Source organism: Stenella coeruleoalba (assembly GCF_951394435.1).
Source record: "Stenella coeruleoalba genome assembly, chromosome: 17".
Lineage (NCBI taxonomy): Eukaryota > Metazoa > Chordata > Mammalia > Artiodactyla > Delphinidae > Stenella > Stenella coeruleoalba.
Window position 1 is genome coordinate 24136623 of NC_137163.1, and position 21884 is coordinate 24158506.

General features: G+C 34.1%; 1 protein-coding gene across 3 annotated transcripts in view; it reads left to right on the plus strand.

The window, feature by feature from the left end:
• The window catches only part of CSMD3 (CUB and Sushi multiple domains 3), a gene marked incomplete at its 5' end in the record, with an annotated part of 1071061 nt that overhangs the window by 492498 nt on the left and 556679 nt on the right, over positions 1-21884 (plus strand). For all 3 annotated transcript variants that reach the window (XM_079901374.1, XM_079901375.1, XM_079901376.1), the window contains one exon: positions 10891-10994. In XM_079901374.1, coding sequence (XP_079757500.1) covers positions 10891-10994 — 104 coding nt within the window. The remainder of the gene's footprint in view (positions 1-10890; positions 10995-21884) is intronic.

The following is a 21884-nucleotide window of genomic DNA, read 5'->3' on the forward strand; positions in this document are numbered from 1 at the left end:
TTGGATAAGTAATCAATAGTTTCTGCCACAATCCACCCGTTTTGTTATCAAATGTTCATCCAGATGCATAGTTCTTTCCCTACACTCACTTTGAAAAATGTTTACATGAAAAAATGCTGTCTTCATTAATAGAGAAAACCAAAAATCCTAGCCAGCTACGTACAACTCTAATATCTCCAAGTATTGTGCTGGCTTCTCCATTATATCCAGATTTAGTTCCTCATTATCTAGAGGCCTATAGCCAATAGACAGTTATCATCACATCCCAAATACATGTGATATCTGTCATAGTTGAAACTTCAGAGGTCAGTCATTGGTTCATAGATCAATATCATATCCTGCTGGTTAAGAAGACTGGTGAAGACTACCTTCGATGGAAGGGGGATGAGTTCCTTGATCAGCCTGGAATGTAGCAGAACCCATTTTACCTCACTAGAACTTTACTTTGTCATAGTCAGATATGGCTTCTGGTTCTGACTTGTGGGAAGATTTTTTTCTGTTGGATAATGCTGCCCTAGGACATCAGTGCCATTACATATTACAACTACTGTTGCTTCTAAAACTGGATGTTTCTGCTGCTTTTGCCACCCTCTGCCAGAATCCATGGTTCGGGGAGCTTAGGTTTCATGCCTACACTCTGGTTGCAGTTAATGATGAGGAAGATAACATCTAACCATGCTGGGAAGTATACTATGCTTCCTACCAAGCCTCCTAATTTTTCAGACACGAGGATATTTAGCTTCTGAGTGGCCAAACTAATATATAAATGGACGCTACCTATAGTTTTAGGGTTAAAATGAAGCAGTGCATATGTGGCACTGAGCCCAGGACTCACACAATATAAATGTTTGCCAATTTAAACAAATTTCATGGGTAAAAGATACAAAGTGTATAAATGGAGATTCCACATGACTTCATAAAACAATGATGGAGAAGTCATGGTTTTAAACCCTCTGTGAATGATGGAGAGAATGACAATTATGAAACATAGGTTCTATACCAGTTCTATCAAAATACCTTGTGAAAACCCATGTCTTAAGCCTTATGGGAAATGGATCTACTAACCATTTAATATTTAATATTATTTACAGATTTCTCACTTCTGGAAAGCCAATGTTAATATGCATGAGATTACTGTTAATTGATTACATTAGTAGCTTAAATTTTTTAACATAGCCCTCAATTAGCAACATCATATAGTAACTTGGAATCAGCACTTTACAAGTGGAAGCCAAGAGTATGGCTTATTTGGTTAAAAAATCAAGACAATTATTTTATATTTAGGGGCATATTTTATTATCACAGCTTTTGCTTCAACAGTCCTATGACCTAAATGCAGGTCTTTTTCCCACCCACAAATGATTAGGAACAAATACGAAAGGCAAAATATATGACGTTCCTTTCTCTTCTAATATGCTTTATATTCTTCCTATTTTCCTACTAAATGTTTCAGCCCTACTGCCAACTATATATGTAGAGAAAGTAGTTATATTACACTGATGAGTACTGATTTTTTAAATTACCTTTTCATTTCATTTTCATATTATACAAAGATAAAGGGATGGAAAGTGGATATTTTCTCCTCCATGTTACAGGAGAATCCAGAAAAAGAAAATTTCACATCACACTCCTGATGTTACTTATTACATTTTTGTGTGAAAAAAATGTTTTGTTGTTTTGGTTTTGTTTTTACAAATTACTTTTATACATTCTACTGTTTTTATTTTTTTTATTTTTGGAAATATCTCAATGTACCATTTTTGAATTTTACTGTAATGCTTTACTTATGTTAATGTCTCCAGCTGAGGCCAAAGTAGTTTTTATTCTTTTTATGCATAAATTTTACTTCTAAAGAACCAGTCCAGCGCTCTCCTGGTGGCGCGGTGGTTCAGAATCTGTCTGCCGATGCAGGAGACACGGGTTCGTGCCCCGGTCTGGGAAGATCCCACATGCCGTGGAGTGGCTGGGCCCGTGAGCCATGGCCGCTGAGCCTGCGCGTCCGGAGCCTGTGCTCCGCAGCGGGAGAGGCAACAAAAGTGAGAGGCCCGCGTACTGCAAAAAAAAAAAAAGAAGAAAAAAGAAGAACCAGTCCAGTAATGACGTTTAAACTAAGCATATAAGAATCAAATTAAAATGAATGTGTTCTACAAATTCAGTCAGACTATTTTAGCTTCTCAGTGATTCAGTGTCATTGAAACTGTTCAAGAATTATAAGTGTCTAAAATTTCAGTGACAGCTCAGTGGTTAAGTGTTTATCTGAAAATGTATGGATTTAGTTAGTAATTAATTCATCACATAGTTTAAAATGAAGTCGAGTTCTCATTGTTGCATATATACATGCATGAACCTCAGTTACAATTCAGGCAAAATAAAATCTATCATTAAATGGGTATACAAATTTTTTGAGACATGACTAAACAATAATGACTATCAAGGGTTTGGCATAGAAATAGCAATCAACCAGTCACTTATTACATTCTTAGTTTGTATCTACTAGCCTATTAGACTTTTAAAGCCATTTAATAAGTGACGTTCCCTAATTTTAAATGCAATGCACTCATGGCTCTATTGTGAAATGGCTTGGGGTAAAGTGGATCATGTCATTAATCTTTTGAAAGGATGACAGATGAAGTACTCTGAAAGGCCCTCCCACTGAAATACAAGAAACACATTTTTCAGTGCATTGTTGGTTCACAATAAAGAAAATCTATAAGACTATGCATGCATACCATACAAACACAAGTACAATTATGCGTATATAATTAAAAGAAGAATGAACTGAAATGAAAGTAGGAGATGAAATGTAAAGAAAGCTTGGAGATGAAATGTAAAGAAAGCTTGGTTTTCCTTGTGGCAAATGGCAATAAGTCTCTGGAATTAGGAGACTAAGACTGAGGCCCAGTCTCTTTGGATCTATAGGTGAAGAAGCTGAACTTGAAACTTTAGTATTTAGCTAAAAGCCTCACAAGATGTTAAACTGCCACCAGCTTGGTAGTAACCCTTGGATCCAGTTAGCAGAAAATGAATGAAATTATACCCAGTTTAAGATCTTCAAGATTCTCACAGCTGAAGCCCTAATAAAAATGGGTTTATTGTTAAATATAACTAAACACATAGGAAAACAAGCCACCATGAGTGAGTTACTAGAAATAAGAAACAGTTTCTTCAGGAAATTAGGACATGCAAAAGCCCTCCAGTATATGGTGGAATTTAGAAAGTCACATGCATGCCCATGGCAAGACACATGCTGAGGGAGACCAGAGAAAACCCTAAGCTTTCACCACTATCTGATCTATAGGCTTAATGCAAGCAGCAAGTGAAGGCTAAGACAAAATTATAAATGGTCTGGCTAGGTATTAAAGAATATCCTATCACTGAGCCAGTCCTCAAAGACTGGGAGAGGTCTTACTATGATCTGAATGCTTCTGTCCCTTCAGAATTCATAATCCGAATGCTCAGTGTGATGGTATTAGGAGGTGGGGCCTTTGGGAGGTCCTGAGGGTGGAGACCTCATGAGTAGGATTAGCGTTCTTATAAGAGAGACCCCAAAGGGCTCCCTAGACCCTTCTGCTGGTGTTAGGTTACAACAAAAAGATGGCCTTCTGTGAACCAGGAAACTCTCTCACCGTACACTGAATCAACCACGCCTTGATCTTGGACTTCCCAGCCTCGAGAACTGTGATAAATAAATTTCTATTGTTTATACGCCACCCAGTTTATGGTATTTTGTTATAGCAGCCCAAGCATGCTGAAATGGATATTTTTTTTAATCTCCTTGAATTTAAAGAAATTCCAGTTAAAACATTGGATGGACACAAGTCTTCAAAAATCAAGAACAGCAAACCCTGGGGAAGGAAGAGACTCTGATTTCCAGAATTACCATGTTATAATATTCAAATGGATAGTTTTCAGAAACAACAGTGAGATCACAAAGTATGCAAAGAAACAGGAGAATATGGCCATTGAAAGGAACAAAATAAATTGACAGAAAATATCCCTGAAGACATTGAGTCATTGAACTTATTAGACAAAGTTTTAAAACAACTGTATTAATTATGCTCAAGCAACATGGACAAAATTAAAGGGAATGATGAAAATGATATATGAATAAAATGAGAATATCGATAAAGAGATAGAAATTATAAAAAAGAAACCAAATAGAAATTCTGGAGCTTTAAACCATAATAACTGAAATTTTAAAAACCTAGAGGTTTTGAGAGCAGGTTTGATCAGCAGAAGAAAGAATTAGTAAGCTTGAAGATAGGACAATTGAAATTATTCAGTCTGAAGAACAGAAAAAGAAAAGAAAAAAGGTGAAAAAAGTGAAAGGAGCCTAGGGACCTGTGGAATATGAGCAAACGGACCAACAAATGTATTTTATGACTCTCAGGAGGAGAAGATAGAAATAATGGTACAGAAAGAATATTTGAAGGAATAATGACCAGAAAGATCACAAATTTGAGAGAGACATGAATCTACCCATCCAGGAAGCTCAACAAACTCTATGTAAGATAAGCTTAAAGTGATCCATGTAAGATAAGCTTAAAGTGATCCATACCTAAACATATTATAGTCAAATGGTTGAAAGGTAAAAACAAAGAGAATCTTGAAAGCAGCAGGTGAAAAGTGACTCTTTAAGTACAACAAATCCTAAAAAATATTAACAGCTGATTTCAAAAAAGAAAAAGAAACTGAGAAGCAAGTGAGACAATATCTTTAAGCATTGAAAACAAAACTGTCAACCAAGAATTCTATATCTATCTGTCAAAACTCTCCTTCAAGGATGAAAGATAAATCAAGATATTCCCAGATAAACAAAAGCTAAGAGAGCACAGAACTAAACCCACCCATCTGTGAGCAATTAATTTTTGACAAAGGTGCCAAAAACATTCAATGGTGAAAGAATACAGGCATACCTTGGAGATAATTGTGTGTTCAGTTCTAGACCACCACAATAAAACGAATACCACAATAAAGCAAGTCTCACAATTCTTTTGTAGTATGTATAATAGTTATGTTTACAGTATACTGTAGTCTATTAAGTGTGCAACAACATTGTGCCTAAAAAAACAGTGTACAGATCTTAATTAAAAAATACTTTATGGGAGGTAGGGGAGGGAAGGATTGGGAGTTTGAGATTAACAGATGTAAACTAGTATATATAGGATGGATAAACAAAGTCCTACTGTATAGCACAGGGAACTATATTCAATATCCTGTGATAAACCATAATGGAACAGAATATGAAAAAGAATATGTGTAACTGAGTCACTTTGCTGTACAGAAGAAATTAACACTACATTGTAAATCAACTGTACTTCAATAAATTTTTTAAAAACTAATAAAATACTAAGGAATAAATTTAACCAAGGAGGTAAAAGATCTGTACACTAAAAACTATTAAAACTATTTTAAAAATGCTAACCATAATCTGAGCCTGCAGTGAGTCATAATAATTTAGCTGGTGGAGTCTTTCCTTGATATTGATGGCTGATGAATGATCAGGGTGGTGGTGCTGATGGTTGGGGTGGCTGTAGCAATTTCTTTTTTTTTTTTTTTCTTAAAGAATCAATTTTATTTATTTAGTTTTGGTTGCATTGGGTCTTCGTTGCTGCACACGGGCTTTCTGTAGTTCTGGCAAGCGGGGGCTACTCTTCACTGCGGTGTGCAGGCTTCTCATTGTGGTGGCCTCTCCTGTTGGGGAGCACAGGCTCCAGGTGTGTGGGCTTCAGTAGCTGTAGCACACAGGCTCAGCAGCTCTGGCTCATGGGCTCCAGAGGGTAGGCTCAGTAGTTGTGGCGCACGGGCTTAGTTGCTCCGCAGCATGTGGGGTCCTCCCAGACCAGGGATCGAAGCCGTGTCCCCTGCATTGGCAGGCAGATTCCTAACCACTGCACCACCAGGGGAGTCCCTGTAGCAATTTCTTAAAATAAAACATTAATGAAGTTTGCCACATTGATTAACTCTTCCCTTTCACCAGTGATTTCTCTGTAGCAGGCACTGTGTTTTGATAGCATTTTATCCACAGTTGAACTTTCAAAATAGGAGTCAGTTCTCTCAAATGCTACTACTGCTTTATCAAGTAAGTTTATATAATATTCTAAATCCTTTGCTGTCATTTCAACAATCTTCACAACATCTTCACCAAGAGGAGATTCCATCACATTCTTTGCTCATCCACAAGAAGCAACTCTCATCTGTTAAAAGTTTTACCATGAAATTGCAGCAATTCAGTCCCATCTTCAGGCTCCACTTCTAATTATAATTTTCTTGCTATTTTCACCACAGCTGCGGTGACTTCCTCCACTGAAGTTTTGAACCCCTCAAAGTCCTCCATGAGGGTTGGAATCAACTTCTTCCAAACTTCTATTAATGTTGATATTTTGCTCTTCCCGTGAATCCCAAATGTTCTTAATGGCATCTAGAATGGTGAATCCTTTACAGAAAGGTTTTAATTTACTTTGCTCAGATCCATCAGAGGAACCACCATCTATGGCAGATACAGTCTTACAGAATGTGTTAATTAAATAATAAGACTTGCAAGTCAGAATTACTCCTTGATCCATGGGCTGCAGAATGGATGTTGTTTAGCAGACATGACAACATTAATCTTGTTTTACAGGTTCATCAGGGCTCTTGAGTGACCAGGTGCATTGTCAATAAACAATCATATTTTTAAAGGAATCTTTTTCTTTCCTGAGCAGTAGGTCTCAAAAGTGGGCTGAAAATATTCCATAAACTATGTTGTAAACAGATGTGCTATTTCCAGGCTTTATTGTTCCATTTATAGAGCACAGGCAGAGTAGATTTAGCATAATTCTTAAGATTCCTAAGGTTTTCAGAACAGTAAATCAGCATTGGCTTCAAGTCAGCTACATATACCCTTAACAAGAGAGTCAGCCTGTCTTTTGAAGATTTGAAGTCAGGCATTGACTTCTCTGTAGCTGTGAAAGTCCTAGATGGTGTCTTCTTCCAATATAGGCTGTTTTGTCTACACTGAAAATCTGTTGATTAGTGTAGCCACATTCATTAATTTTCTTACCAAGATCTGGGTAACTTGCTGCAGCTTCTGCTGTTCACCTTGTACTTTTATGTTATAGAGATGGCTTTTTTTCCTTAAACCTCATGAACCAATCTCTGCTAGCTTCAGACTTTTCTTTGCAGCTTACTTACCTCTCTGAGCCTTCATAGATTTGAGGAGAGTTAGGGCCTTACTCTAAATTAGGCTTTTACTTAAGAGAACGTTGTGACTTGTTTGAACTTCCTTCTAGACCACTAAAACTTCCTCCATATCAGCAGTAAGGCTATTTCACTTCCTTATCATTCATATGTTCACTAGAGTAGCACTTTTAATTTCCTTCAAGAACAGTTTCTTTGCATTTACAACTTGCAACTGATGCAGCACGCCTACCTTTCGGCCTGTCTCGACTTTCGAAATGCATGCATTTCTCACTAAGCTTAATCATTTCTAGCTTTTGATTTAAAGTGTGGGAGGTGGGACTCCTCTTTACACTTGAACACTTAGAAGCCACTGTAGGGTCATTAGTTGCCCTAATTTCAATATTATTGTGTCTTAGGTAATAGGGATGCCCAAAGAGATAGAGAAAGATGGAGGAACAGCCTGTCAGTGGAGCACTTAGAACACACACAACATTTATCATTTAAGTGTGCAGTCTTATGTGGGTGTGGATTGTGGCTCCCCAAAACCATTACAAAGAAACATCAAAAGTCACTGAGCACAGATCACCATAATAAATGTAATAGTAATGAAAAAGTTTGAAATATTGTGAGAAGTATCAAAACATGACACAGCCACAAAGTATGCAAATGCTGTTTAAAAAATGGTGCTGATATACTTGCTTGACCACAGTTTTGCCACAAAACTTCAATTTGTACAAAATACAATATCTGCCAATCACAATAAAGCAAAGTGCAATAAGGCAAGGTTTGCCTATAGTTGTTTCAATAAATGGTGCTTGTAAAATTGGATAGCCACATGCAGAAGAATGAAATTTGATCTTTACTTGCACTGTATACAACAGTTAAATCAAAATGGATCAAAAACCTAAATTTAAGCGCTTAAACTATAAAATTCATAGAAGAAAACATAGAAAAAAATTGTATGATATGGGATTTTGCAATGGTTTCTTAAATATGACACCAAAAGCGCAGGGAACAAAATAAAAAATAGGTAAACTGAACTTCATTACATTAAAACTTTGTGGTGTCAAAGAGCACTATCACAAGAGCAGAAAGACAATTCACATAATGGGAGAAAATATTTGCAACTAATATATCTGATAGGGGATTAATATCTAGAATATGTAAAGAGCTGTTAAACTCAACAACAATAAAACAAATGACTTAATTTTAAAAGGGGTAAAAGAGAAATAAATAAAAAGGGGTAAATGACTTGAATAGACAGTTACCAAAGAAGATACACAAATGGTTAATAAGTACATGAAAAAATGCTCAATATCATTAATTAGAGAGACGCAATTATATCCACAGTAAGATACCACTTTACACCTACCAGAATGGGTATGATAAAAACAAAACAGAAAATAACATGTGGTGAGGATATGGAGAAATTGGAACCCTTATGAATGGCCGGTGGAAATTTAAAATGTTCAGAAGCTCTGGAAAGCAGCTTGGCAGTTCTTCAAAATGTTAAATATATGACCCAGTAATTTCACTCTGAAAACAGGGATTCAAATAAGTACTTTTACACCATCATAATAGCAATATTCACCATAGATAAAAGATAGAAACATCCTAAGTGTCCATCAACAGAGTAATGGTTACACCAAATTAGGTGTATACATACAATGGACTATTATTCAGCCATAAAAAGGAATGAAGTTCTGATACATGCTATAATGTAGATGAACCCCAAAGACTTTTCTTAGTGAAGTAAATCAGACACAAAAAGGGAAATATTGTGTTTTTCCACTTACATAAAATATCTAGAATATGAAAATTTGTAGAGACAGAAAGTATGTTGGAAGTTACCAGGAGATGGGGGAAAGAGGAAAATGGGGAGTTATTGTTATGGCTTAATGGTAACAAGGTTTTGGTTTGGAAAACTTTTGGAAAAAGACGGTGATGGTTGCATAGCATTGTGAATATATTGATAATTAATGCCACTGAATTGTACACTTAAAAATAGCTAATATTGATTTTTTAATATATATTATAGTTAGCACAATAAAAAATAGTAAACAAAAATAGAGAAGACATATAATGTTAGAAATAGAAATAGGACAAGAGTACAGACAACATAGGCTAAAAGAAAGCAAATAATTATATGACAATAAATTTGAAAACTTTTTCAGCATTGACATGTTTCTATGAAAATTAAAATAACTTTGAGTCAAGAAGAAAAAAACAGAAAGCCTGAAAAAGAACATAAATGACAAACATATGAAAAAAGAACTTAATTACTAATGAAGAAAATGCAAAAGAAAAGTCATTTTTTACACCCTCTAGATTGGTAGAAATAATGAAACCTAATGCACACAAGTTGTAGGCATTTAAATTGGTAAAATAATTTCCAAATCATATGGCACAATATTATGAAATATAATTTTTGCTTTGTTATTATCCAGAAATTGCACTCATAAGTACATATATAAGCTAGTACTTGTACATTTGAGCCAGAAAATATTTAAGATTGGTTGTAACCATGTTGCTTTTGATAGCAAAAAAATGGGAACAACTTAATCTCTATTAACAGGCAATTATTAATTGAGAATACTTACATTTAACTCAGTGTAGAACAGGGAAACATTTACTTTTAAATTGTAGCCATGTAAAATTCAGTGTTTTTATATATTCTGCATTTAAACCTGACCAAAACAGTGGCTTTAATTAATGCTAGTAAAAAATGATTTAAAAATCAAGAAATAGACATAATCAAAAATTTGTTTTTTTGTTACAAAGCTAAAAAGAGTCAGGGTATGAAATCCCTAATTTTCTTAAGAATTTCTTTTTATGATACCAAAGTAACAATTATAAAAATTAGTTTTTAAATAATAATTTAAAAAATTTTAAAGCTTTTTTTCATTTATTCTCTAGTACTATTGGTAATCTCAGCCATTCATTTTCTTTAACTCATGTTGAATAATACTTTATTATAAATTATTTTTTGCTCAAGCCATGATTATATATAGGATGATATTTATGTAATTTCTTCTTATATGGATTCTTGATTTGTTATTCTTTAATATTGGGTTTCTAATTTAAGAATTGCAATTTAATTAAATATGAATTTTTACATAGATATATAAACAATAAATGAATACATGAGTATATTTTGGTAAGAATTAATATTAATTTTTTGTTATGGTATAATGTGTCTCCCAAAGAATTGTGCTCCTAGTTTTGCCAGCAAAATATAATATATATGAGGGATTCTGTTACCAAAGGATACACAAAAATAAACCTGATGCCTTTAAATTTAGTGATCTAGATTCAAATTTAGCTCTAACATTTTTTAAGCTTTACTATTTCATAGAAGTAGTATACTCTGTGTTTTTCTGTGCTAGCTTATAAAAATATATGCAAATGTAACCACTCTTCAGGTACCTATACATTTTCATAAAGCCTTCTTAAATTAGATTTGCATTCAGATTCCTCAAATAAGAGTGTCCTATAAACAGAAGCCATGCCATTTCACTGAAAAATTATTACAGAAGATACAATAGAGTAAATAAAAATTATGTTATAATGATTGATAGGAATAGTCTCACATGATCTCCTGCCATAGTTTGAAATTCTTATACAGATAATTATAGATCTATAGATATATAGTATGTCCACAGTGCATTTTTGTTTGCTTTTATTATATAATGAAATATACTTGAGATGTTTGTTTCTGTTTATTGCTAGGTTATCCAGATAAATTTTGAAGAATTCGATCTGGAAATTGGCTATGACACCTTGACAATTGGTGACGGGAGCGAAGTTGGAGACCCAAGGACAGTGCTCCAAGTGTAAGTTCTCAATGTTTCTTTCTTGACTTAGCCTATTAGGTCTTTATAAAATTGTATGAAATTTTACTTTTTTTTCTTTCATTGATTCTTCCTACTATCACCAACAGAAGAAGCATACTACCTTAGTTATGATCATCAACCTGCAAATAGTATATTTATTAGTCTTTCTTCAGTGGTGCTTAAGGTACTTGATCCAAACACAGTTACTTAAGAATCCATTTCCAGAAAGGAACTCATTGGCAAAAGAGGCCTAGGGTGAAATTGCAGAGTGGCTGATTGGCCTTATTTTGGAAAATACCTTTGCCCTCACAGAGTTTTAGAATAGACTGGAAAAAACAATCATGAAATTGATCCCAGAGACAATAATAAAGACCTGGTCATCAAGATCTGTAGTTGAGAGTTTATCAGTGGTTTGACGTGAAGTAGTTAGCAATGAACAGCTCTCAGAGTTGAGCTAATATACTGAAAAGGTTCTTAATGTGAACAAAAAGAATGAACATAAATTGAGAAACGGGAAATGTTAGGAACTTACCGCCAAATCCTTTGGCTATCCATTCCAATAATCTACCTCTGGTAGTGGCAAGAAGAAATGTCCAGGGCATGTATATATTTTTTTTCTGTGATGAACCTCAAAAGGTTATGATATGCTTTCTCTCAGTATTCCTTTCATAACTGTTGGTTTGCAATACAGGCTTTATCAGTGAGGTGTTTCTCAAAAATGGGGTCTTTTGCATCACAATTACCTGGTGCACTTTTTAAAATGTAGATTTCTGGACCCCTCCCATTATGTCTATTAATGTTTGCTTTATATATTTAGGTGGTCCTACGTTGGGTGCATAGATACTTACAGATGCTATATCCTCTTGTTGGATTGATCCCTTTAACATTATGTGATGCTCTTTGTCTTTTGTTACAGTCTTTATTTTAAAGTATATTTTATCTTATGTAAGTACTGCTACCCCAGCTTTCTTTTTATTTTTGTTTGCATGAAACATTTTTTTTCATTCCTTCAATTTTGGTCTGTGTGTGTTTAGATCTGAAGTGAGTCTCTTATAAGCAGCATATAGATGGGTCTTGGGTTTTTTTGTTTGTTTGATGATTGTTTAATGATTTTCTTTAGTATCATGTTTGGATTTTTTTGTCTTTATTTTCTCTGTATCTATTATAGGCTTTTGGTTTGTGGTTACCATAAGGTTCATATATAACTATTTATATATGGAAAAGTTTATTTTATGTTAATAGTCACTTAAGTTCAAATGCATTCTACAAATACTACATTTTTATTCCCTGATTCCACATTTTATGTCTTTTACATCATGTTTTACATCTTTTTATTTTGTGTCTTCTCTAGTTATTGTATAGGTTTTTTTTTTTTTAACTTTCGTCATTTAACCTTCACACAGGTTTTATAAGTGATTGATCCACTACCATTACTATATATTTGCCTTTTCCAGTGAGAATTTTAGTTTCATGTGTTTTCTTATTAATTAGTGCCATTTCATTTCAACTTATAGAAGTCCCTTTAACATTTCTTGCAGGGCCAGTTTAGTGGTGGTGAAATCCTTTAGATTTTGCTTGTCTGGGAAACTCTTTATCTCACTTTCAATTCTGAATGATAACCTTGCTGGATACAATATTCTTGGTTGTAAATTTTTGTTTGTTTGTTTGTTTTATTTTATTTCAGCACTTTGAATATATCATGCTGCTCCATTCTGGTCTGCAAAGTTTCTGCTGAAAAAATTGCTTCCATTATATTAACTAGTTGGTTTCCTCTTACTGCTTTTAGTACTCTCTCTTTAATTTTTGACATTTTACCTATAATGTGTCTCTTTGTAGGTCTCTTTGGAGTCATCTTGTTTGGGACTCTCTGTGCTTCCTGGATCTGGATGTCTGTTTCCTTTCTAGGATAGGGAAGTTTTCAGCCAGTATTTCTTCAAATACATTTGTTCCCCATTCTCTCTTTCTTCTACTTCTGGGATCCCTATAAAGCAAATATTCTTGTGCTTGATGTTGTCCTTAAGCTATCCATATTTAATTTTTTTCCCCTTTTTGTTCTGATTGGGTGATTTCCATTACCCTGTCTTCCAGATTGCTAATCCTTCTTCTGTATCATCTTATCTGCTATTGATTCCCTTTAGTGTATTTTTCATTTAATTTATGTTACTCATGTTATTTCATTCTTTAGCTGTGATTGATTCTTTCTTATATTTTTTTAACTCTTTGTTGAAGTTCTCACTGTGTTCATCCATTCTTCTCCTGAGTTCAGTGAGCACTTTTATGACCATCATTTTGAATTCTTTACCAGATAAATTACTTATCTTCATATCATTAAGGTTTTTTTTTTCTGATGTTTTGTTTGTTCTTTTGTTTGGAGCATATTTTGTCACCTCATTTTGCCTAATTCTCTGTGTCTGTTTCTATATATTAGGCAAAACTGCTACCTCTATCAGTCTTGAAGTAGTGACTTTGTGTAGGTGATGATCCTTCTCATTCAACCCTGCCCTAGATCTTTGTTGTCTCTTAAATCTTTTTGGTTGTATATACTGCCTTATTTATTCCTGATTTCCCCCTGCTGTTCAGCATGTGCCAAGACTTGTCAGTGTTCCAAAGAAAGGAATTCAGTGATCACCTAGGTTCAGGCTGATTGGATGCCAGACCCTCAGGCAGAAGCTTTTAAAGTTTGCAAATATATACAGTCCTGAGGGGCTGCACTTGTAATCCCTGCTGGCCTCCAAACCTCTCCTCCTCTTTCCTTTCCTTTTCTTTTTAATTTTACAGGAAGTTCTCATAGTACTGTTATTGCAGAATCCTGTAATAACACCAAAGATTTACCTTATGTGTACATTGTAGACCCAATACTATTCCATCTTAGTTGTTATCTTTTCAGGAAAAAAAAAATCCCTTCTCTTCTTACTTATCTTTATGCATTCTTGACCTCAACTTCAACTTCTCTCCTCCACCTACTACATGGATATCATTGATCAACCACAATTTTGTTGTTTATCTCTGAGCCTACTACAATTCCACTTTGTGCTTCCTAAGATAATGATGGACAAAGAGCCATTGCTTTACATGTTCTGTATATTTGTTTATGTTGTTCAAATTATGTGTAACTCCAACCCCCTAAAAATACTCAGCATTTTTATCAGGATGATGTACCTGGTAGACATTTCACCACGCTAGACTAATATCTTTCAGAAATTATATATAGTTCCTCCTAGATTTCTTTGTGGTTTTGTACCTGATAGTTTGGATTTCATTATACTGTAATATTGTATTAGAAATTGACAGCCACAGAACTAATATGATCAGTAAGTATGTTTTTCGGTTGTTGTTTGGGAAGTGCAGTCATCCCTTGGTATCCACGGGGTATTGTTTCCAGGAACTGTCACATATATCACAATCTGCACATGCCCAAATCCCATAGTCAGCCCTCCATATCCATAGTTCCACATACATGGGTTCAACCAACCATGGATTGTGTAGTACTGTAGTATTTACTGGAAAAAAAAAATCCATGTATAAGTGGACCTGTGTAGTTCAAACCCATGTTCTTCAAGGGTCAACTATACAGTGTTTTAAATAATTGAAAATTACATATAAAAAATCTGAATTTATTGTTTCTTTCGACAGACTGGCAACACTAGGACTGGATTATCACATGGCAAAATTTGCTGGAACTCTCTTCTGCCCTCTTTAGAGAGCCCATAGGTTCTCATGGCCCTTCAACCTTGTCTCGTTTTTCACTTGAGCATCTAAGAACCCTTGCATTGCCTGCCTGGGCCTATAGGCATGTGACACATTATACAACACAAAATTTGGTTTATTCCTTAAATTTATTATTTCCCAAATAATACATATATTTGTTCCTTTATCTGACACTTTAGAAAAGTTGAAGTTTCTTGGGCATTAATGATAATATAGCAAATTTTGTAAGTTATCCTCACACATTCTGAGACCTATCTTTCTACATGTTTATTTGATAGATCACATTATATGTACTTCAAAAATGAGACTGTAAAACATGTATGTGATGGAACATATTTTCCTTTTTACTGCTTAAGATAGAGGACTAGATTTCAGGTTTAGATTCTTCAAAGCATGGACAGGGAAAGGCAGGATAGCTAGTCAGTTGACTGAAGAATATTTCTTAAACATCTTTTTTACTATATCTACCACTAAATAAAACTTAGCATTTCAGAATCTAATGAAATAATAGATGTCATCTTGTACAACTAATATCCCAGATCAGGGATGCTGTATACTCCTTTAGCCACTGCCTTAAAGAATCTATGAGATAATTAATATCACAAAACTACAAGCAGAAAGGTTATAGACATACAAATTTACAGTAATCTAATAAGACACAGAAGGAAAATATCAAAATTATTATCTTAAATACCCAACCATTAGAAATGGTAAGCATAAAAGAGTACATTTATTGGGATTAAACAGTAATCTGTACAGTCCCACATGCTAAAAGAAAAAAATAATATTATGTTTGAACCATATAATTTAATCTATTCTAATGTTAAAAAATTATGTAGACAATAATGAATTCTGATATACCTGTTGATATTTTCTTCATAGAATAAATTATTGTATTAATAACACAGAATGGTTATTAATTATTATTTTCAAAAGAATACCAAGTTTCCAAATGGATTTCCCTATACTATCATATTCAAAGTTCACATTGAGTACTTCACCTCCAGTGGAAATAAAAATTAAAGCTTTATTCTGTGACCATTACTTTTTAGACTGTTCAATCATTGGATCTAAATTGGTCCCTTAGTGAGAGTGTGGGAGGGCTAAGAGAGAGTAAGAAAGATAATACATTATGTTTAAATAACCAGAAGACTATGAGATGAGCGCATGAGTGCGCGCGCGCACACACACACACACACACGCACACACACACACACCCAAACACACACACACACACACATTTTATATGCAGACATCATAATCATACATATTATGTTTTTGCAAAACTCAAAGTAAGAAGAATTAAGGCAATGATATTTACTATATAATTTTAAGTACTAAGAGGAAAACCCCTTTATATTTTAAATATAGCCATACACTTTCTTAAAAATGAACTCTTCGCTAATCACAAGAACCTCTTTGTAAACATGCCACAGTCCTTCAGTTTCTGCACACCTTCTTTTAAGAATTTTGACCTCAGTTGCTTCAAAAAGATCTAGTAAAATTTTTATTAGTGTATTTTCTGTGCTTTTCAAAATTCTTATCAAGTGCAGATAATGTCTCTATTTCCTTTTATTTTGGGAGACAGGGTGAATAAATTTTTTAAGTGATTTTTATAATCCTGTGTTGTATGAATTGGATCAAGTAGCAGATGACATGAGAAGTATTGGATAATTAAATGAAAGAAATAGGTTCACAATTGATTTTTTTTTTTTTTGAGGATGATCCCAAAGTTAGGTAGGCAACATAAGACCAGATAAAGAGCAAATACGTTAATGAAAAGAGGTCTTATGACCTGAATGAATAGTCAAGTGGAAATAGCTGTATTTTACAGACTAAGCTTCTGCTGCTGGTAGAATAAATGAAAAAAACATTACATTTTCCTTTTCTCACATTCCTGTCATCATATTGTCCCTAGTTTACACAGTAGTTCTATTTCATTACTTGTTATAATTCCTTCACTCTGAGAAGTTGTATTAATTTTGAAAAATCTGTGATTTTTTTTATATTTGTCTGTCTGTAACCAGAAATGTGTTTCTTAAACCTGCTTTTCTTCCTCAGAACACAATTACACATTTCTGAAAATATAACTTTCTTTTCCTTGAGTAAGTGTGACTACAACAGAACTGGGTAGCACCTACCTCCTAGAGGTGTTCGAATAAAAGCTGTCTGACTAGCTAACAGAGATTTTACAAACTTGAAGTTAGGTCAAAGTTTCCTCTGAACTCTAAGAGTCTGTGATAAGAGAACCCACTGGATTTGTATCTACCAAAGAAGCTGATATAAATTTGAGTGTACCTGAGACATATTTTTTAATAAGTTTAGCTTTCTCAACAGCAGGCCCACTCATCTGGACATTTGCAAGGCTCAGAGTAAGAATACAGACAGAATCTCACATATCAAATGTCTAAATATTAAAAGTTATAAATTAAGCTACATATTGTTAAATACAATATGTTCCATCCTCCTACCTTGACAAATACACTTTCATAACAACCTAGAAGGACAAGTTTAAATTTAGAATTCTGGGACTTGTGTGATTTTCTTGTTGGGACATGAAGGTGTAGGAAAGTGGTCCCAGCCCCAGCCTGCACCTGGCCACCCTCTATTCCCAAACTCAGCTCCATCCTTCACGATACATGTAGACTTCCCAGCCTACACATTCAAGCTGCCACACCTCCCTGCAAACACTGCCCACTGGGTCTAAGAGTGCACATATGGGTCATGTGTTCTGACCCTGAGAATGTGGACCTGGAAAAGAGGCCTATGAAGGTTCAGGTAGCAGGAAATTCCAGGGTACCAGGTACCAATGAGTTGTGGAACAGTAGTTTTTAAACAAACTATAAAATAGAAGATTTGTTTTTATTTTTAATTCGTCTTGAAATGATACTTATACAAAATGAAAAAAAAATTTCTAGGAAAATGAAATAAAAGCACATATAAATACATTCCAAGTTTTTTTATTATGAAATTCACCAGACAGAATTACTCTTTCAAGTTACTCTAGAAGTTTGAAAGATTTACTCCCAATTTCAGTTCTTACCACATTGTGGGCTGGAAATTAGTCTAGGATCTCATAGGTGAAGTGAGCAGGCACATCCCTGGGCAAGAGGTGGGCTACAGAATGGTCAGACGAAGGGATCAGGGAAGGGACCTCTCTTGCCCAAGTTTAAAAACAGTATTGCATATGGCATGGTTAATGGTCAAGAACGTATAAAAAAAAAAAAAACAAAAAAACAGTTGAAGGGAATTTATTTTAAATAACGTTCTTCTAATGGGTAAAATTAGTCTCCATTTAGGCATTTTATTTGGCAAACTGTTTACTCATCTACATGTTCCTTTTTGCTTTTCTCTTAAGTGTGATCCATGTGCCAGAGACTAACTTTCGGCACTAAAACTATCTTTTCAATAAATTTATTTTAAAATATTAAATAGCCGAAAGTCAGAAACATAGTAAAACACAGAAAATATGTTCATTTAACAGAGAGCCGTGTAATCTCATATTTGAAAGTATTTTAAAGGAGGATGAATTCAGCCTATATATTTAAGTTTATAAGTTCTGATTAGTTTAATAAACACAGGATACCTCATTTTTTAAAATATTTAACCAGATAAGGAACATCCCAGCCTATTCTATTTAGGTCATAGGATTGAATTAAGCATTGGAAGTAAATGGTGTTTTCGCTTCCAATTTTCCTTCAATATTTAGATTCTAAAAGTTAAAATCAATTGTCATATTCTCTTCAATAAAAAAATGTATCCATATGGTCATAACATGTTCAACAGCTAAAATAGTCCTCCAAAAATGAATTATGAAAAGCTTTAAAAAATAATTCTTATAATTTCTTCCCCTTAAGTACAAAGTATGTCAGTTTTGCAATTCAGTAACTTATAAATAATCTCAGTGTGCCGTATCTCTTTACCTTGAAATTTTGGTTCTGAAGAAATACTCATGACACATTTATAAGCAATAAATTTATTAAGTAACAGAGAATACACTGTAATTGGACATCGTGTGCAGTACTAAGTACTCCATATAATTTTATCAGATGAAAATTCCTAAAATTATGTGAATTTAAGCTGCAAACTTAAATTCACAATTCAAAGATTTATTGCTTCAGCCATTTGCTGTCTCGTACTGTATTGCTTATTTGTGGCCTTTTCTTTCTCACTCTCATGCTCGTTAATTTTCTCTCCACTGGACTTACTTGAAGGGCATTTTTTTTTTCCTCCAGTTTGAGGTAGGATTTTTCATTCATGGCAGCTTCATGGTGGTATAGTGACAAGTGTCAATAGAGATCAGAATATAAACTTGACCAGTTGATAATAATTCAGATAATGGATTTGAACAATCATGTTAATATCTTTTAAAGACTGTTAAAAGAAGTTTTTTCTCACAGATTGTTTTACATGTGCTATTTTCACACTTATATATAAATTCGCCTGATGGTAAAAATGGATGTAATAAATTTGAGAGAACTAACAGTGATGATAGTACAGTTACAGGCATTGAATACACTTCCAACCCTCATTTCGTTGCATAAGGAAGGGAGGAGTTGTTGATTACTTGTCCACCCTTCTCATCAGTATGGCATCAAACTGAAATAGTTAAAAATGCATTCTATGAGAAATGTGATTCTCTTTCCTTTTCCTACATTTTCTCTCACACACTTTGCTGTTCCATTAAGGGAGTCACAGTAACACTATAAAGAATAATTAAGTGAACCCTTGTAAAATAAAAAATAGAAAGAAAACTCTTCTTTTCCAAGATGCTCCTGGAAATTTTATGAGTATACATTGATATTGGATAACATTTTATTTGAACAAACGTGTTACAGAAGGTGAAAAAAAATGTTGTCTTAGATATCCAAACATGGTTCTATCCTATGGCTATCAAATTCTGATTTGTCCTGAAAAATTTTATAATGTAAAATCTCATTCTCAGATATATGTTAGTATGGGCTAACAACACTGTTCCCTGGGAACTCTTCTTTTTATTTTATTTTAATTATTTATTTTTTAACACCTTTATTGGCATATAATTGCTTTACAATTGTGTGTTAGTTTCTGCTTTATAATGAAGTGTATCAGCTATACATATACATATATCCCCATATCTCCTTCCTCTTGCATCTCCCTCCCACCCTCCCTATCCCACCCCTCTAGGTGGTTACAAAACACTGAGCTGATCTCCCTGTGCTGTGCAAGCTGATCTCCCTGTGCGATGAGGCTGCTTCCCACTAGCTATCTATTTTACATTTGTAGTATATATAAATCCATGCCACTCTCTGACTTCGTCCCAGCTTACCCTTCCCCCTCCCCGTGTCCTCAAGTCCATTCTCTACATCTGCATCTTTATTCCTGTCCTGCCCCTAGGTTCTTCAGAACATTTTTTGTTTTTTTAGATTCCATATATATGTGTTAGCATACAGTATTTGTTTTTCTCTTTCTAACTTCACTCTGTGTGACAGGCTCTAGGTCTATCCACCTCACTACAAATAATTCAATTTCATTTCTTTTTAATGGCTGAATAATATTCCACTGTATATATATGACACATCTTCTTTATCCATTCATCTGTTGATGGACACTTAGGTTGCTTCCATGTCCTGGCTATTGTAAATAGAGATGCAGTGAACATTGTGGTACATGACTCTTTGAATTATGGTTTTGTCAGGGTATATGACCAATAGTGGGATTGCTGGGTCGTATGGTAGTTCTATTCATAGTTTTTTTGAGGAACCTCTATACAGTTCTCCATAGTGGCTGTATCAATTTACATTCCCACCAACAGTGCAAGAGGGTTCCCTTTTCTCCACATCCTCTCCAGCATGTATGGTTTGTAGATTTTTTTGACGATGGCCATTCTGACTGGTGTGAGGTGATACCTCATTGTAGTTTTGATTTTCATTTCTCTAATAATTAGTGATGTTGAGCATTCTTTCATGTATTTGTTGGCAATCTGTATATCTTCTTTGGAGAAATGTCTATTTCGGTCTCTGCCCATGTTTGGATTGGGTTGTTTGTTTTTTTGGTATTGAGCCGCATAAGCTGCTTGTAAATTTTGGAGATTATTCCTTTGTCAGTTCCTTCATTTGCAAATATTTTCTCCCATTTTGAGGGTTGTCTTTTCATCTTATTTATGGTTTCCTTTGGTATGCAAAAGCTTTTAAGTTTCATTAGGTCCCATTTTTTTATTTTTGGTTTTATTCACATTTCTCTAGGAGGTGTGTCAAAAAGGATCTTGCTGTGATTTATGTCATATAGTGTTCTGCCTATGTTTTCCTCTAAGAGTTTATAGTGTCTGGCCTTACATTTAGGTCTTTAATCCATTTTGAATTTATTTTTGTGTATGGTGTTAGGGAGTGTTCTAATTTCCTTCTTTTACATGTAGCTGTCCAGTTTTCCCAGCACCACTTATTGAAGAGACTGTCTTTTCTCCATTGTATATTCTTGCCTCCTTTATCAAAAATAAGGTGACCATATGTGCATGGGTTTATCTCTGGGCTTTCTATCCTGTTTCATTCATCTGTATTTCTTCTTTTTATTTTAAATACACACGCACACACACATGCAAACTCTACTTTGTGTTACTATATTTTAAATAAATATTTTCTTTATTTTAATATTTAATAAATAATATTCGTACTAGATTTATAGAAAAGGTAGCTGTTTTTTATGTTCATATATTATTATTGCTCTCAGCTCATTGGTGCATATGTTTTAAAGAGCTACTTTGTTGAAGATATATTATTTTATAAAATTTTTCAACAGTTTACTCTTTCAAAATGCCACCTTGGTACAAGACTGCTATATGTGATATTTGCCTTGAGCAAACGCTCTTACAACCAGGGACTTACAACTTCTCAAATTTGCTCTTGTACCTTCCCCTGTTAATAATGAAAATCTAAATACCAACCGACCCCATGGGCTAATGAAAGAAGAGAATATACTAAATATAGCAACAAGGCAATATTGTTAGAGATTGATGGCCACAGTATAAAAAGGACTTAGAAAAATTGACTATTCAGAATAATCTTTCACCCCTATATGAAAGTTATCAAAAACAAAAAAAAAAATATTGGGTTGGCCAAAACCTTTGTTCGTTTTTTTCCCTAAGATGGCTCTAGTAGCACTTAGTTGTCTTTAACTTCATTCGAAACCATTTTGTTAGATTGTATT